At 35.2% G+C, this 19,200-nt stretch overlaps 2 protein-coding genes and 1 long non-coding RNA gene across 3 annotated transcripts; 1 reads left to right on the top strand and 2 right to left on the bottom strand.

The window, feature by feature from the left end:
* The first annotated feature begins 2,098 nt into the window (after nt 1-2,098).
* LOC144555413 (Galactose oxidase/kelch repeat superfamily protein) lies at nt 2,099-5,912 on the top strand. The gene is made up of 3 exons (XM_078303734.1): nt 2,099-2,754; nt 3,404-3,733; nt 5,330-5,912. Exons 1-3 carry the CDS (start codon nt 2,159-2,161, stop codon nt 5,613-5,615), a joined length of 1,212 nt encoding a protein of 403 aa, XP_078159860.1. The 5' UTR covers nt 2,099-2,158; the 3' UTR covers nt 5,616-5,912.
* On the bottom strand, nt 4,377-5,321 carry LOC144555415 (uncharacterized). The gene is made up of 2 exons (XR_013512041.1): nt 4,944-5,321; nt 4,377-4,890 (listed from the first exon to the last, which is right to left on the bottom strand). It is a non-coding gene; the product is annotated as an uncharacterized LOC144555415 (long non-coding RNA).
* A 107-nt stretch (nt 5,913-6,019) lies between the features above and the next one.
* AN3 (SSXT family protein) lies at nt 6,020-8,858 on the bottom strand. Its single transcript, XM_078303913.1, has 4 exons — nt 8,609-8,858; nt 7,148-7,224; nt 6,803-6,887; nt 6,020-6,675 (listed from the first exon to the last, which is right to left on the bottom strand). The coding sequence occupies exons 1-4, from the start codon at nt 8,699-8,701 to the stop codon at nt 6,283-6,285; spliced, it is 648 nt and encodes a 215-aa protein (XP_078160039.1). The 5' UTR covers nt 8,702-8,858; the 3' UTR covers nt 6,020-6,282.
* Between the last annotated feature and the right edge of the window lie 10,342 nt (nt 8,859-19,200).

Here is a 19,200-nt window from a genome sequence, read left to right as displayed (position 1 = left end):
TGTTTTTTATGGTCCAGATTTGTCTAAAAAACAGCGATTTTCAATAAATCTAAAAAAATAGTAAAAAATTTCCAAAAAATGTAAAATTTGGTCTCCAAGCACATATTAATATGGAGAACAAGATGAGCGGTTCGGATCGACCATTAGGATTTTCAAAAGTTGAATATTGAGCCGTAGCACGGGAGGCCTCTTAGCTACCCATAGCACCGTAGCCAAGTCCTATATATATATATATATATATATATATATATATATATAGAGTAAGGCTTGGGTGCTATGGATAGCATAGAGGCCTCTATGCTACGGCTCAATATTCGAGTTTTCAAAATCCAAACGGTCGATCCGAACCATTCATCTTATTCTCCATATTAATATCTGCTTGGAGATCAAATTTTATAATTTTCTGAATTTTTTTACTATTTATTAAGCCACTTTGAAAATCGCTAATCCAACGATTTTACTGTTTTGTGCAGCCACCGTTGGATCAATAATTTTGTAAAATACTTAATAAATAGTAGAAAAATTCAGAAAAATGTAAAATTTGGTCTCCAAGCAGATATTAATATGGAGAATAAGATGAACGGTTCGGATCGACCGTTTGGATTTTGAAAACTCGAATATTGAGCCGTAGCATAGAGGCCTCTATGCTATCCATAGCACCCAAGCCTTACTCTATATATATATATATATATATATATATATATATATTAATAGCCGTATCGTATCCTTCATTTTTGAAAATTGCCGTATCACCGTATCCATATCGTATCGTATCAGTATTATTATTGCTTTGAGATTTGTGCAGCACGTATTTGAACGGTTGATTTTCAAAAAGGTCACGCAAATAATGAAATAATGAAACGCTTAATCTTCTTCATTTTATAATATTTTATAATGAAATAATATGTTTCCGTTGCAACGCACGGGTACGATGCTAGTTATAATTATAAAGATGTACGGGGTTGTTCGACAACACCACTTAAGGAGCGCTAATAGCACACACGTAGAAGTAGAGGTGTCTTGAAGTTCGAGTAGAAAATTAAAATTCAAGTAAAAGGATGTTAAAAAATATGATCTTAATTCGTACTAAAAAAATCAGTGTTCGACATAATTAAACGGCTAAAGAATTCCTTTGTTGTCGAACAGCTCCATACTAATTACAACATCCGCTGTATTAAAACAACAAATAATTAATTATCAAGTAATAAATATCCTGAATGCAACACTCAGTTACATTCACTTACATAGATATAGTCTAATTACTAGAGTGTGGCTAAATTGTTGCCAGCAGTATTTCAGCCAAGTGCTGCCGGGGCTATATTTTATTATGTGATGTTCAAACAACAAATCCATTAGATGTTCAATCTATATTAAAATCTACTTAGAGACCAAATTTTACATTTTTTGGAATTTTTTTACTATTTATTAAGCTGGTTTGAAAACCGTTATTTTCAATAAATTTCTGCAGCATTGAAAACAGCGGTTTTCAAACCAGCTTAATAAATAATAAAAAAAATTCAAAAAATGTAAAATTTGGTCTCCAAATAGATTTTAATATAGATTGAACATCTAACGGTTTGGATTTGTTGTTTGAACATCACATAATAAAAATATAGTCTCGACAACACTTGGCTGAAATGTTGCCGACAGCAATTTAGTCACACTCCTAATTAACTTTGGGAAGTTTATAGTAAATATTTCAACATTTTTGACTAATATCACCGCCATATCACAAAATCACCTTCATCACAGATCGTACTGATCATAGCACTAATATTACCGCCATATCCCAAGTTAATATTACCGCCATATCCCAAGTCAACATTGTTCGACTAATGTAATATACTCGATTGCACATAGCTCATCCACAGAAATTCCTTACATCCATTTCGTGTGGAAGTACTCTCTGAGATATCTCATATTTTGAGTGACCGACGTGTCTCTATTCGGGGACAGCGCAACTGCGCAAGGGACCAGTATTATTTGATCTTAAAGATTCGTGCAGAACGTATTTGAACGGTTGAGATTTTCCAAAAAGTCACGCAAATTATGAGATATCTCAGAGGATGCGAATTCCTCTCTCTCGTGATCGGCACTTTCCACATTTATCTCGCACCATCTCTCTGTTCTCACTCTCCTCTGTTTCTCTGTACATCCCATGGCTGCCTCCTCCGAAACCCTAATACCAGGTCTCACCGACGACGTCTCCACGCAGATCCTCCTCTCTCTCCCTCTTCCCCATCAACTCCGCCTCCGCCAGACTTGTCGCCGTTGGTCACGCCTCCTCTATCCACCTTCCTCCTTCCCTCTTCGCCGTGCTCTCCGTCTCCCCTCCCTTCCACTCCTCTGCCTCTTCCCTTCCGATCCTTCTATCATCCCTCCCCTCCTCTTTGACCCTCTCTCCTTCTCCTGGCGTATCCTCCCGCCTCTCCCGTGCTCCCCTTTCTCCTATAACCTAACTCGCTTCAGTCCCATCTTCCTCTCCCCATTTCTCTACCTGATTGGCGGTTCCCTCTTTGACACCCACTCCTATCCTCTCGGCCAACCCTCCCCTTCCGGTGCTGTCTTCAGGCTTGATCTATCAGCCCTTGGAAATCCCCATTCAATCCAGTGGAAGCGGGTTGAGGATATGAATTCGCCAAGGGGGAGTTTCGCATGTGCAATCACTGGAAATGGTGGGATTGTGGTGGCTGGCGGTGGGTCCCGCCATTCAGTCTATCCATCTCATGGCAGTCGGATTAGCTCTGTTGAGAAGTAAGTATCTCTGTTTGCTGTTTAGGCCACAATTGAGGCTTGATCCTTATAAAACTTTTTATTACAATATAATCAAACATGGATAAATGGGATGTCTTGCTTGGTTACTGGTTGGTATAAACCATCATAATTTCATTTTGCACTACATAACATAATCGGTACAGATATGGAAATCATATTATTTCTCTGTTTACCAGGCATTTTTTAAGGGTGTTTATGCATATTACACTCATCATGCAGTGATATTGGCATAACATAGTTAATTCCGTTGCAGTCAAAAACTATTTAGATTCGCAAATAATGTTCACAACTCTACCAACATTCATGCAATATGATCAATTGTTCATAAATTTGCCACTTGTACTTTTCCTGAATCCAAATCTTGCTAAATCAAGCAAGAAGATCAGTCTCCTGGATTGGAGTTGGTTTGCAATAGTTGGCAAGCATTTTGGTTGGGTCGAGGTGCAAAAGTCGGGTGCAATTTTGTTGTTCTTTTAACTTACCTTACTGTTCATAAGTTTGCTGTCCAAAAGAAGTTAGGTACTTCAAATAAAATAGTTACAAAGATATAAACTGCCAATTTAATCTTGAAAGCCATGGTTTATAAAGAAACACTCAAACCTAACATGTATAGTATGTAAACCCGCAGGTATGACGTGGCATCTGGAAAGTGGACCAATCTAGAGGCGCTTCCGGGGTACCGGGCTGGGTGTGCAGGGTTTATACGAACGGGTGCAAAGGAGGATGAGTTCTGGGTCATGGGTGGGTACGGTGACTACAAAACTCTGTCAGGTGTTGTACCAGCAGATGTGTATTACAGTGATGCTGTGGTTTTGGGGATGAAGAGCGGTATGTGGAAGGTGGTAGGGGATATGTGGATGGAAGGAGAGAGGGCGCGCATGGGCCCACTGGCAGTGGCTGAGGGAAGCGATGGGAAGGCTGAGGCCGTGTTCATGTTGGATAGTAATGAGATCTTCAGGTAATTATTCTGCTTTGCTTACTGGTTAGAGGTTCTTATATTTTTTTTTATGAGTGAGGCTACGATATTATGCATAGCGCGGATTGGTTTGTATGGATCAATATCTCCGTTTTCAAAGTTCCAACAATCAAACCGTTCAACATGATCTCCATATGAATATGTTTTTAGATTAAATTTTACATTTTTTACAATTTCTTTTTATTATTTAGATAGTTAGAATCACTTGGATCTAAAAATTTCTAGACCATTCAAAAGTAGTGATTCTCTCTACCTATCTATGAAATAGCAAAAAAATTCTAAATAATATAAAATTTAGTCTGCAAGCACATTTCATATGGAGATCATGTTGAACTGTTCAGATCTATTATTTGAATCTCGAAAACGAAGATATTGATCCATAGTATGGACCAATCCGCGCTATGCATAGTACCATAGCCTCACTCTTTTCTTATTTTTAATACTTGGTGCATTGATTGTTCTTGATTGTTATATTGTTAATTGTAAAATGATATTCACAGTGCCCATCCAAGATTTAGGGGTAATGTGGTAAGTGGATAGTTAGAAACCAAGTTACCTCATGTCATTCTTCTCTCCAGTTGATCCCTTCCGGTTCTATCCATAGACCTTTCAGAAAAAAAAAAAATTTAGTTTCTTTATTTTCCACTGTCTGCCTTTTGTTATCTTCTTTATTCCCTTCTTTTACACTTCTGGTTGATTTTATTATTAAATAATAACTCACCTATGTCTGATTAGATCCTTAGATTCACATTTCTTTTCCTTGCCCCCATCTCTTTTTCCATCCTATTACTTTTTTATTGATATTTCTGAGATTGGTCTGTCCTTATTTCCAATTTTGATGTAATATCCACTATTCCTTTCCCAATTCAGTCTATTTGACCTCAATTTCGTGTAAGCTTAATGAAATTTGGTCCCTTTCTTGTTCAATCAAGTTATCATATATATTTTTGTTTGTACTTGAAACAGTCAAAGTAGTTGTCTGTACATTATTTTTCTTGATTTATTGGTAATTTACCATTACAGGGGACACAAAATAAATATCGAAAGTACGGTGTAGTTTGAGGAAAATTATTTATTAGAGTTTTCTCATGTCCCAATCTAACTGTTTCTACAGTTCAAAGAAAGAAAAAGAAAGTCTACTGTCTCTAAATTATAATGTTAATGGAGTTGTACTTTGTACTGGTATTGCAACTACTGTAGTTAAAATCTGCTCATCATATAGTGGCCAACCTATTTTGGCGTCCCCAAGTAAATGGCTGAAAATCAGTCCTCTCTGGAACTTACAGAGGAGGGGGCGGCATCTTTTACAGTAAACCAGACTTGAGAGGTGCATATAGGATAATAATCATATTCTATGAGGATATATGTGATATTCTCTATGCTTGTGAGTTGTGAGCATATCCATGAAACCACATGCTTTATGGGAATTGTGAGGCCCCACCAACATAACCCCCCCGCACACAGACTCAATATAATAATGCACATCACTGTCACAATGGGTTACCTTACTGCCTTGCTGGTCAAGTTCTACATTTGTATATTATGATAAGGTTTTATTATTTATTTATTTTCCTGCAGGTATGATTTTGATTCTAACACCTGGTTGAAGGAAACGAGCCTGAAGAAAAAGATTGCGCACGATGAATCATGTGGCTTTGCAGCAATGAACGGTGATCTTTATGTGCTGACATCAATGCTTAAATCTGAAAGCTCAGAATTCAGGCGGGCATACAAGAGGCGACCTACTTTGGAGGTGCAGGTGTACAGCCCGAATAAGAAGAAATGGAGACTCTTCACTGCTCACCCTCCCTTGCACCGTCAAGTCGAATTCAAATCGACAATTCTTTGCACTATTCAGATTTAGGCTGCATCTTTACTCTGCCCCTTGTAAAATTTCAAAACCTTATATCCCTTGATTGCTTACTAGTTGCATTTGTGTAAAAATGGTAAAAAGGGTGATGAATGAGAGAGCATTGAGGTACATCGGAGTCAATTTTAGTTTTAGCCTATGTATATAGCAGTTCATAGAATATGAAATATCCTCTTCTAGATTTGGTGAATGATCATGTAAATGTTGTATTATATTGCAGACTATTTTTTTTTTACTTTGCTACATCAGATGTATCCAGTACAGTGTCTCTGTATATTGATGTATTGGGTTACTTATTTCCATATATATATTTTTGGGTTGTTCCATATTCTTTTAGTTTAATTGCTGACAAGATAACTGACATCTAGCATTTACAAGATAAATGAGTAGGCATAATATAAGTTTAGTTGTAAAATAGCTAACATATTGAATTCATTAAACATAAAAGAGCAGCATCATTTTGGATTTATATATTAGCCACCTTCTCTCATATTTAACCAAAATCCTAAGTTTAAAACTTAGTAAGGAGAGAAGATAGTCACATTCCTTGTCAAGTTCCAGAACAAATTATAAGAAAAAAACTACAACCATAAAAACCTAACGAAACCTAAACCCTACTTAATCTTTGAGCTACAAACCTAAACTTAAACCGAACCCCAACTTAACTCTCATCTTCATTCCCTTTGAGATACATTGGATCGGTACCATCTCCGCTCTTCTCAGATCCAATTTCATGCTTGCCATGTCCGGTACTGCTGGTACCACCACGGGTAAAGTCAGCGAACATACCAGAACCAAGGAGACCACTGCCACTGGCACCCATGCTCGAGTCTCCATGGAGAAGATTGAAACCACCGGTGGGACCAGCTGTCATTCCTGGGTTCATTCCAGAGGGTTGGCCTGAAAGAGGGGACATAGAAGAACCGGATTGACCGTACAGCATTGGGTTTCGTGCAGACATGAGGGATTGCGGAGCTCCCTGGCCTACTAACTGAGATTGTTGGGCCTGCATGTATCGTGAACCTCCCGATTGCATCATCATATTTGGGGGGTACTGTACCAATAGAGGGTATCAGAAATGGTCATTTTATGTACTAAATTTTTCTTGTAAAAAAATGTACGAGGGCAAAAACAGAAACAAAAAAGAAGGGTATTATGTATTATGGTGACAAAAGGTGCACCTGAGCAAGTGAAGAAGCTTGCGGAGGCTGGCTATCGGCAATTGCCGCGAGATACATGAGATTATGTTGAAGTTTTGCTTGATTCCTGAAGATATCAAAAGTAAAATAAAACAATAAACTATTTCAAACCTACAAATTGTTTTATTATATATGTCAATCAATTTAATTATTCTTTTATCCATGCCCTGTTTTGCTACAGTTCATTTATAAACTGGCCAGTACATATACAATCTGTGGACTATACCAGCAGTCTATTTACACTGATTTTATTTTACTGTTTTAAGAGTTCTATTGATGCTAGAATATCTTCTTGTGAGAAAAAATAAGAGAGAGATAGATACGTACCGAGCACATTCTTCGACTTTACCATTATTCTGATTGTCTAGAATTGCCAGGATTAGCTGTTTGTTCTCATCTAAATACTGCAATTTATGCAATACGGTTCATTACAAAGTACGATGCTCTTCTTATGCTACTCATACATTTATAACCAAATGGCTACACAACATTGCAAGAAAAAAAATATACTATTCCAATGCTGTACCAGTCTGGTACCAAGTCAATCGGGTTTGTTGAGGTACTGGCACAAGAATAATAATACTTTCTTGAGTGCTTACAAGCAACTTTTGGCTACATATTTTCATTCTAAGATTTTAGTTTTTGAGTGACCGTAGCTTATTAACTGAGCGGCATTCACATTTTTACATATTTAATCGTTCCACAGATGGATTATCTGTTAAATTTTCTATTATGTTTTTACTAGCGATATTGGACCCAATAATGAAGTTGTTAAAGTAATTATCAAGCTATTAATTAGCAATTAAATTATACCATGAACTGAGCCAGTGCAAATTATCATCACAAATATACATGTGAATTTAATGACAATTTACTTGCCAATGAATTCCATATTGAAATTAAGTCACAGTAGTTCATGGTACAATGCAAAGGTTTCTCTCAATTTAGTGCTGAATATTTTCAAAATTCCATATGTACACAAATGCTATTTAAGAAAAATAATATTATTTCAATATATATGAAAAATAGGTTTTTAGTTTGGTCAAGGACTCGAGGTTATGTAGAAAAAAAAATAACTGAAAGATTATTGAAAAATCAATGAAAATCCTTCTGAATTTTGAACTGCCCCTTCTTTTCTACTAGAGATCAAACAGCTGGTTTTAAATCTGAAGCAAAATGTTTAGGTGTGATTTCTAGAGGAAGGCATGATTCTAACAAAATGACTTGAATATTTTGGGGAAAAAGCAGATTTCTTTATTTGGTTCTTGAAAGAAAATCCTAATCTGAAACTAAATCTGTTTAGTAACTATATTAACCAAATATATAATCATGCATGAATGAATGAATTAAATATTACAAACATAAAAATATGAACTTTCCTTCCATTGCACATAAGACCAACAATGAAATGAAAAAAGAATGGGAAAAAAAAATAAAAAATAAAAAATATATATAGGGAAACAAAATATGTTGGATATGATCTGAAGAAGGTCCCATTGTCTCATTTGCATCAACAAGTGAAATCATTGCAGAAAAGGAAGACAAAATAGCACCTTTTAATCTAAAAATATCTAAAAATGCTACAGCCTCTAGTCTTTATGATCCCTATCCCTCCTCTCTTATAAGTTATAACTGTAGGTGAATAAACAACACAAAGCTATGGGATGAACAGGAACATAGTCACAAGAACTAACAAAATAGAATAGAAAAAAGTTCAAAAAAGAACAAACTTTGGATTTAAACAGAGGTGAAGAGAGAGAGAAAGCAGAAAGAGAGAGAGATAGAGACCTGTTGTATGAGATCAGTGGTGACAGAAGTAGGGGAGGCATAGCCTCCCATCAGACTCTGGTTCATCTGTTGCATGAGATGCTGTCCCTGCATTCTCTCTCTAAAAGCTCTTCTCTAGTAGTGTGATTAGTCTTATATATTCTCTGTTTCTCTCTGTTCTATCTTTCTCTTTTCTCCTTTTATGGGGGCGTTTGTGTGTGTCTTTGCTTGAGGGGTTGGTAAGAGGGAAGAGAAGCCTTTAAAAGGTGCCACCTTTGAGCTTCGCTGGGGTTTTGGGTTTTAGAGAGACAAAAGCCAACTCTCTCTAGTTCTCTATTTCCTTCCTATCTTTCTTTTTGTATTCTAGCCCTCTAACAAGATGAAATAATAAATTGGTACTTTTTTAAACGAGCTTTTTGGTTCATATTTTTTTTCTAGTTGATTTATATGCTAAATGCAAGTAATTAATTCATCGTTATTTTCTATGTCATAGTCGTCAAAATATTCATTATTGTCGGTTCCTAATTTTTTAAAATAAACACATACATAAGATGGCCCACGTACTATGATATGATTTGTGAGAAATTCTAATAATATCTAAAAAATATTTATTGATCATTGTCTAGTGTCTACAACATATCAAAGACAAATATAAAATGTAAACGAACAGATATTTATGAAAATTTTGATTGACTCAAACTTTGCAAATAGAATTACTCTTTTGAATATATCAGGGGCGGAGCCACCCTCAAGCAATGGGAGGTCAATTGACCTCCATTTATTTTAAAAAATATTTGTATTTATATCCTATTTTATATATAGTTAAGAGTAAAATACTTTAGACAATGTACATTTGACCTCTACTCGCGGTAGAATTTTTTTATATATTTGATCCCTATTCTCGTCTAACTCCATAATTTGAAAATCTGGCTCTACCCTAAAATATACCGCGTGCTTCTAGAATTACTAAAAGTGTTTAGCATATTATCTTTATAATAAAAATTATCATTTAATACAATTGTTAACAACATCAAGATGAGGTCTAACCTCAGAAAAAAAAATACAATGAAAACTAAAACACAAAGAAGAACATTAAAACATATTTTTATGGAAAATTTAGTTATTTAGAGGGGTGTATTGGGAAGTGTACAAGTTTCAAAAGGGGAGGCAAGAAGAGTTAAAAATGGAGGTAAGCATACCAAAGTGTGACTGTATTCACATCCTCTTCTACTTTGGTTTTTGTCGTGCCTCAAGGACAGCCAAAGTCACGTGTCTATGGCGGTGTGGTGTTTCAGCTCCAAATATTCCAATTACATATGGTTCATACCGTACATCTAACACCGCATCCATACCCCAGGAGACCTGGACTAGGTTTCTTCAACAGAAAATGAAAAAAGGGTTGTAATCTTCTTGTTCATTTTTCTCTGTCTACAATGTACGGTATGAACCGGCTAAAGATGAAACGTGGCAGAATGATGTTTCCAGGATTATTACGCCAAAACTGTTACATTTCTGAAGTAAACTGTTGTATGTAACTGACTTACAGGTCCCACCCACAATGGCACTTGTGTTCAAATGCAGAGCTATACAGAATTTGTTACAGAGAATCCAGAGAGTTTGTAAGAGTTGGGAAATTTAAATTTGTCGTTATATTTAATTAGCCACAAAGAGGCCAAAAACCATCTGTGTAGCGTGTAGGGGCTCTATGGTCTAAATGTTCTCTTGCCTTGCCCCTGGCCTCAATTTTGAACTCACCCACTTGCCTAGGGTTAAATTGTAAAAATCTTCACTTTTACCTTTACCTTTACCTTTACCTGCATGGTAAAACGGTAAAACATTTTTTGCTAGCCGAGCACAGCGCCACAGCCCACAGCCTCATCCCTCATGAGTCATGCCGTGGTAAGTAATAGACCTCTAGCTAGCTAGGGTGGCTCTAGAAACGTGTCTGTCTAGTCTTAGTCTTAGTCTACCTCCGGACTTCTTTTGCTTTTGCTTTTAGCTAATATTTTTGTGGTGCCTTTGGATTTGGATGAGGTAAAGAATGGTGCATTTCAACTGTTACATGATACATCACGAGTGAGGCTATGTAATTTGTAATGTGACGCATCGTTTTGTTTTGTGCATTATATTTATATTTTTGTCTTTATAGTTTATATAATTGATATGAACTGTTCAGCATTATTATCGTATGAAAATATACTTAGAGATCAAATTTTATATTTTTTGAAATATTTTTACTAATTCTTTTTTGTAGGTAGAAAATCACTACTTTCGGAATCCAAATTATTAGATCAAGTGATTTCTTAATTGTCTCAAAAAATAATAATGTCTGCGCTGTTCGAATCAACTATTTGGACTTAGCAGACAGAGATATAAATTCAATGCACAGAACAATTCACGCATTGCAAAGTGCCATGGCCTCACTCATACATCATTATTTAGTATCGTTACGCTATTACTTAAATTGATAACGTAAGTGTTAATTGTAGATATAAATAATTTTCAAAATTGATCAAATAAATAGAAAACTTAATTGATTAAATGGACTTAGTGCAATAAAAATTAATTCCAGGAGAGATGTTTAATTACCAGCTACAGGTGAATAATGAAAAAAAATAAGGCAATCAGAATATCTAACCATTTAATATTTTCTAGAAAGTAAATGTTAATGTGGTAAACCAGTCAAAGTCATGAGCTTAATAATATAAACATTATTGGTTCATTATTAAATGTCATGTCTATTGACTGTTGATTCTCTTGCTCAGATATTCCAATATAGATAACAACCAGCGACAACACAGTACAAATTTATACAAGATAGGAACAAACAACATAAATGTGCAACTGTTCAAATGATTTCTTCTTTTGACTCTAGGCCACTGACTTTGAACTTTTTGTTCATGCTGAGAAATATATATATATACATTTTTGGTTTTTTATTTTTACTTTTATTTTAAGTTTCTCATATTCACCTATTGTAACTTCAAAAGTCAGTTCCACATTGTAATTTATCAATGATTTGTTTTCATTTTTAGAGAAAAATGGTGGTATATCTTTTGAAATTTATTGTGCACAAGGATGATAATCAGAATTTCAAACTCACAATCTCTCACAGAGACAGTTGTATTTTTACTAACTGATTAAAAGTTTTCAAAAAAGATGCTTATACTCCTGCTGAGATAAAAATTTGAATAAAAAATATTGTGTTGTGTAGTGTAGTGTAGTGTCATCCAGGATACTCTACTCGAGTCGAGACTACAAAACCTCAAACTAATTAATATAACTGGGATTTAATCTTTTTAAATTTCAAATTACCCAGCGACGCAGTAAAAGTTTGCTATTTAAATGTTATACTATATCTTAAATTATATATAAAGGATACCTAGACAACTATTTTTTTTAGCAGTAAAAATTGTAGGTGATTTTATTAATTTAAAGAGTTACAAATCAACTGATACATAAGATTAGACGAACAATGTCTTAAAAAGCACTTAGTTGTAAACAAACTAAAAATGCACAGCGTTATGTGCATCGTGTGGACACAATTTGATCATCCTTGCTTGATGAAAATGATAAGAGCCTAGCGATGGTTTCCTATGTGTGCATAGTTGTCATGTTGACAGATTTTATTGTAGAAGAAACTTAATCAAACCAGATCGGAAACCAAATCAACCGGATTAGGACAATCACCACTAAGAATTCTCAATGAAGGCAATGAATCAACCAGACTGGGACAGTCACCACTCATAGGTCCCAATGAAGAGCCACCGGTGTGAAAAACATAAAAGGGAGGAGGGATTAGAGGAGGAGAAGAAAGATAGCACATAAATAAACCAGAGCACATAAACAAACCCTAGCACAAAAACATATAAAGTGAGTAACTTTATGTACAACTCGTTCCACCCACTCTTTCATTGCCAAAAAAGGGAAGAAGAGCTCGAGAGAAGATAATAGAAAATGAACCGCTTATCTTGGAGAATAAAAACTCCTATTAAGGAAAATGCGAAGATAGATGACCAGATCTACAAAGCAGAAGTATCAAGAAACGATGGTCAGATCCGCTAGTAGGAAGCATCGACTCAAACGACAGCGAAACAATGAGCGGTGCCCAAATTCACTAGGCAAAAGCACAAAAAACGATAGCTAGATCCACCAAACAAAAACACCGAAACGAAATGGATAAGGAGGTATGTATGGGGCAGGAGGGAGGATTTTGGATCGCCATGACTTTTCTTTAAGTGGTTTGATTATCTGGGGCAGTTCGGTGACAAAGGATTAAGAGCGCTAAGGAACCGATGGTCGGTTGTCTTAATCCGTGGATAAAAAGTCAGGGAAGCTAAAGGAAGGGGTAGAGGTGTCTTAAGGTTCGGACAAATAATTAAAATCCGGACAAAATGAGGCTAAATAAAGTATTCTTAATCCGCACTAGGAAACCGGTGTTCGACAGGATTAAGCAGTTAAAGAAGCTAAAGAAAGCGGATTAAGCCTTAATTCTAGCTGTCGAACAACCTGTGAGATTATTATCTAGGCAGCCATTTTAGAATATAAATATTTGAAAACTTTAAGAAATATTATCTAAAAATATCTCTTAAAACTTTGGTTTTATGTAATTTGTTACGATCTCTCATATTCTCCTACAACTAGTTACAAATGGCACCATCCTCTTCTTATGGACCTTGACATAGCCTTATCTCTATAACTTAAATCATTACAATTAGGGGAGTAGAACTAGGGTGTTCTTAAGCTCACCAAAGTGTTTGGTGAGCTTGACTCAAAAATCCGTTAAATCGATTTCAAATGACGAATCCGAACCGTTGGAACCCGCCTATTTTACGTGTGATGCGTCTACATGTGAAATTTTTAAATTTTTGAATTAGTTTAGTATAAAGTCAAGCGGTCAAAACATGTTCAAAAAATGAATGCACTAAAATTAATTTATTAACCTTATAATTTTGACCAATTGACTTTATACTAAACTAATTCGAAAGTTTAAAAATTTAATATGTAGACGCATCACACGTAAAATAGACGGATTCCAACGGTTCGGATTTGTCATTTGAAACCGATTTGACGGGTTTTTGAGTCAAGCTCACCAAACACTTTGGTGAGCTTAAGAACACCCTAGTTCTACTCCAATTAGGGGCTTTTGCTCTGATGTATGGTGTCAAGTTATATTCCTGTTTATTCCCCCTTGAATAGTTGCATGTTTGTGTATACAGTGGTTAGATCCGACATCGTACATTGCATCCGACAACGGCCAATGAAAGAGGCTGACCACTTCAAACTTTAGTTAATGAGCAGAAGCAAGTACTGCCATTAGAGTCCTATCATTCAATCAGATTTCATTTCTCTTTCTCATTGGATAATTCAAAATTAATGTCGGCCCAACAAGCCCATAATACCTCGGATTTCGTATTCCGATCCGATTTGACATACGCTATGTTTTATATTGACCCGAACAGTCACATCACACCTAGTCCAAATAACAACTAGTCTAATCTCTCTAAAGTATATATAGATATATAGTAACATAAAATTGAACGAGGATATATTTAATAATTTATAAACAGAGAAACTGTTATAGCATGACATGCACAACGACAATTGACAGTACTAAAATCACGCATGGAGCCAGTGCACCACTGGACCCCAACTAATGGTGCCAGAAATAAAGAACCTATGAAATTGCAGAATGACCGACCCGCCGCATGAAATGCTACATTCTAGAAAGAATACGAGGTAGAGAAGAGAAATAAGACGTACGTATAGACCCGGTCCAGAAAATAATTTCTGACATAAGAGCGGAGCCTAATAAATCCAATAGAGCCCAAAGCCCCAAAGTGAGGGTCCAGCTAAGAGACGTCCTATTTCAGATCCTCTGTGGCATCATCTACTATATGATTGGTAAGTAGAGTAGATGATGGCACAGAAGATCTGTAATGACAATTAAGCGAACAGAATGACCGAATCTTTGACCAACAGTGTAGAGGCTAGCTATTACTAACAGTAACTGTGCAAGCATTATAAGGTCCCCCCCCCCCCCCTCAGTCTGAAGCTTTCTCAGTAAGGTCTGAACTCATGATAGGAGTAGCATAGGTCATCTGAAGTTGATTGATAGGGGCGCATGACCATGACATGAACCCCCAAATCAAAATAATATTTGACTATGGTTATGGTTATTGCTATTGCTACTGCTACTGCGGTTGTAGTAGAGCTGGAGCTAGAGCTAGAGTCTAGCTAGCTAGTATCTCAGCTCTCTCTCAACATTAACTTTTTCAAGGCGGGCCAGATATCAGTCATGGATTCTCTGCAATTCAGGCCATACCAATATTTGTGTAAAAATTTATTTCATTCATGCATAAAAAGAAAAATGACCGACTGGTTTTTTAATTATCTATATGTACACCAACTGTAATATTCGATCTATTCGGTCAAATATTCTTATTCAGTTGCAATCCGAATAGAAATCTATATTCGGTACAAATATGCGGTTTAGAGCATATTATCGGTTTAGAATATATTAACAGACTGATTTATATTATATTAATGGTTTAGAGTATATTAACAGTGATAAAAATACTGTTTTAGAGTATTTTAACATTAGTTTATACTACATATTACCGTATACTTGTTTATATATATATAAATTCTCATTTAAAATTTGCATATTTAAGTCTGCCTAAAAATTCGTATATGCGTTCATATGCGTGCGGTGGCTTTCTGAATACCACATGAGATCTATCTTAATTTGCATGATATAAATTTGATATAGTACACTAGTGCATGAGCCATTAAAAACGACTCAGAGAGAGAGAGAGAGAGAGAGAGAGAGACAGAGAGGGTGCTCCCGGTTATTCGAACATGATGGGATGTTGGGATGTATATGGGTTGGATGGATGAGACTTGTTTGGCATGTCTTTTGATTCTTCTTCTTTTTATAACATGTTATTTCTTAGCTCTGTTCAATTGGAGGCTCAGGCTGGCTGGCTCAGCAATTCTGAATTTTGTGTTGTATAATCTTGACCTTAATTTAGTTAATGGTTGTTGAATAAACAGACTATAGTTCAAAAGTGGTCCTTGTATCATATATGCTGTTCTCACTGACTCACTGTACCAGTAGTCCAGTACTGGCTGCAAATGCAATTACAGGGGATGAAATCATGAAAAACAGCGGAGAAAATATAATGATCCATTCCAATTCCATTAATGAATTTGTTGATAGAGGTACAAAGAAAGAAAGTATGTGGAGTTGTAATTGGGTACAAAAATCAAGGTGCTGTCATTTAGGTACCTGTAGCACATGTCATTGATGGGGAATGCAATCGACTCTCTCTCTCTCTCTTTCTTCTTTATCTGTAGAATTTTTTTCATAAACCATAATTAATAAAATGTTTTTTAAGAAATCAATATGATTGATTTTTTTTTTTCAAAAATCATAAGGACTGTGGGATTCCAACGGTCTCAAATTGATTTTTTTTTTTCAGACCGTGGGGTTCCCACGGTCTCAATTTTTTTTTTTTTTATAAAACAGAATTTTTTTTAATTTTTGTATTAAAATATTAGAAATGTTGAATATATTTCTTTGAAAATAGATGAAATACAATATAATTTGATTTATTAGAAATACTGCAATAAATAACCTGGATCAATATTTTTCAGGTCGGGTTTTTCGCGGCTGTAAGAAAAATTAATATATTTCTTTATGTGTTATTAGAAAAAAAATAAAAATGCATAGATTCTGAGTTATTGATACCGGTTCAAAAGTCACTTCTAGGTAATCCAGAAAATATTGTAATCCTTCTAGGACATTTAATTTATAAAAAGTTATATCTATTTTGAGAATTCTTTTTGAATAATAATTATTAAATAACTTAAAAGTTATTGTTTTTTTTTTAAATAGATACAACTTTTCATAAATTAAATTTACTAGAAAGATCACAATATTTTCTGGATTACCTAGAAGTGACTTTTGAACCGGGATCAATAACTCAGAATCTAAGCATTTTTATTTTTTTTCTAATAACACATAAAGAAATATATTAATTTTTCTTACAGCCGCGAAAAACCCGACCTGAAAAATATTGATCCGAGTTATTTATTGCAGTATTTCTAATAAATCAAATTATATTGTATATCATCTATTTTCAAAGAAATATATTCAACATTTCTAATATTTTAATACAAAAATTAAAAAATTAAAAAAAATCTGTTTTATAAAAAAAAAAAAAAATTGAGACCGTGGGAACCCCACGGTCTGAAAAAAAAATCTGTTTTAAAAAAAAAAAAAAAAAAAAATCAATTTGAGACCGTGGGAACCCCACGGTCCTTATGGTTTTTGAAAAAAAAAAATCAATCATATTGATTCCCTAAAAAACGTTTTATTAATTATGGTTTATGAAAAAAGTCCTTATCTGTATGGGTAGCAAAAAAAAGGTCATAACTCACGGCTCAATCGTGATTCGTAGTTAACTCATTTGCTCGTTACTAGATTGAGCTTTTTAACGAATCAATTTAATACTAATTTGATTCAAAATTAACAAGTTTAAGTTGGGATGTAACTTGCACGTCAGCTTGTGAACTAACACGGTTATGTATCAATTTGTAAATTTATATGAACTTGTGTTTATTTTATACTGTTTAACTCGGTTCAGTTCGGTCCAGCTCGTTAGCTCGCGAGCTAGCTTGAACTAGCTTGTCACGATTTCAAGTTGAGATTTTAGCTCGGATGTCATAGGTTCAGCTCGTTCGGTTGTAGCTCAGTCCATAATTAACATTGTCATGATTTCAAACTGAGATTTTAACTCAGATGTCTTAGATCTAGCTCGCTCGGCTGTAGCTCGGTCCAAAATTAACACACTGAGCTAGTGCCTAACTCGGTCTGAGCCAACTCATTGCCACTCCTATAATCATATCCACTAAAAAGAATTCGATTAATTTGCCTCAGTGTAGTTAATAAATTACTTATTGGTTTTTAGAAGAAAACAAAAGGCTACTAATATCTTTGGTTTCTCGGCATGTGAAAGGAATTGAGAGATCGTATGTTCAGTGTCCAGATTTTAATGAACCATTTTTATTTTATGAATAAAAGTTAATAGAAGCTATATTTTCTTAAGAATTAAAGTTAATAATAGCTGGCGAAAAGTTTGGTAGCCCACTTTTTCAGACCTTACGCTTGTGAGCAAAGATATAAGTACCATCCTAGAGTTTCATCCCGAAGGAAGGCGGCCCCACTTTGCATTACTCGGGTGCACTTTATCCGGTATCGTATCTATATGATTATGTTTCGTTGCTGCTTATAAAAGTTCTTATTCCTACTATTCATGCTAGTTTTAGGGGAATATTGAATTCAATCTATATTTCTGAATGTTATGTTTTTTGCTTTGTTGACGACAGTTTATCCAATGGTATTGCTATGGCTTGTATCAAAACCCTCCTTTCTCTGGATGGAATTTGCTTACTTACTCAGAGATTTGGATTTGTTTTAGAGAACCAATAGTTGTTCGAATGTGGAATTCATTTTATTTTTTCTAGGATCTTTCTCCGCGAGGGCTTTGGCTACAATACTGGGCAGCATCATAAAAGGTGGAAGAGTGTCAAGGTATGTCAGACTATCTTCTTAGCTTAATAGCTAATGGTGAACTCAATACAAGTATGGACAACAATTTCACTATAACACATTTTTGGTTTTGGTCTCTAAAGTTCCAAAATTCCCATTTCTTCCATATTCCAAATTATACACTTGGTTCCAACCATTATACTATATAGATTACTTACTAGCATTAATGCCGGAATGGTCCTTATTTGGTACGATATGTTTGACTTAACAAATGACTCTTGTTATGTTCAAATTGAAAGGATTAGATGTTTTGACTGCAAGATGACATCAGGGACCGACATGGTCAAAATTAGAAATATTTTTAGCTATTTTTTAAACATATTTTATAGTCATTCGCATAGTGACAACTCAATAATACGGGAAAGGTTTGGCACGATCAAAAATTCATGATTCGGGTATAATTCAGATATAATTCGGGAATGATTCGGGATCGTACGTTGAATCTGAATCAGAAATCTTGATTTACAAGAATTGCAAAAAAAAAAAAAAAACAAATTACGGTACATAAAGTAGTTGACACGTAAAATCAAAAGTAAGTATAAGCCACATGGTGGGTCCATGTCTCAAAATTCAAAAAATCTGCCTCAGCCTCACCCAATGACCCACGTGGTGCCTCAGCGTGAGTCTCAAAACTCAACAGCACAAATTACAGAGTAATGAATTTTTGAATAAAACGCGAATAATTCGTAAAAAATGTTTTATTCGCGTTTTATTCGCGAATAAATCGATAAAAGTTCGGTCAACTGTTTTATTCGCGAATTGATTTGGTAATATCTAAAAAACGTTTTATTCGCGAATAAAACGCGAACCTTGTTACTATGGTCATTCGGTCTAGTGTTTTGCAAAAAACCCTACAGGCTCAATCCGGACCGGTCCGCCCGTGCCCGTGCTGTTGGGTTTCGGGGTAACCAAAACCCGTTTAGGCTTAAGCTGCGGAATGACCGTAGAACAAAAGTTTCTACGGCCAACTTAAGCTCGGAATTAAACGGGGTATGTC

The sequence above is a fragment of the Carex rostrata genome, chromosome 6 (genome assembly GCF_964058835.1).
Source record: "Carex rostrata chromosome 6, lpCarRost1.2, whole genome shotgun sequence".
NCBI classification, from domain to species: Eukaryota; Viridiplantae; Streptophyta; class Magnoliopsida; order Poales; family Cyperaceae; genus Carex; species Carex rostrata.
This window is presented reverse-complemented; position numbering and strand designations above follow the sequence as displayed.

Excerpts from the sequence above, each read along its gene's own strand:
- LOC144555413 (XM_078303734.1), top strand. The coding sequence starts at position 2,159 with ATGGCTGCCTCCTCCGAAACCCTAATACCAGGTCTCACCGACGACGTC. Across the intron at positions 2,755-3,403 it reads CGGATTAGCTCTGTTGAGAA|GTATGACGTGGCATCTGGAA; the intron begins GTAAGTATCTCT and ends GTAAACCCGCAG. Across the intron at positions 3,734-5,329 it reads GATAGTAATGAGATCTTCAG|GTATGATTTTGATTCTAACA; the intron begins GTAATTATTCTG and ends ATTTTCCTGCAG.
- AN3 (XM_078303913.1), bottom strand. The coding sequence starts at position 8,701 with ATGCAGGGACAGCATCTCATGCAACAGATGAACCAGAGTCTGATGGGA. Across the intron at positions 7,225-8,608 it reads CCACTGATCTCATACAACAG|TATTTAGATGAGAACAAACA; the intron begins GTCTCTATCTCT and ends CATAAATTGCAG. Across the intron at positions 6,888-7,147 it reads AAAGTCGAAGAATGTGCTCG|GAATCAAGCAAAACTTCAAC; the intron begins GTACGTATCTAT and ends TGATATCTTCAG.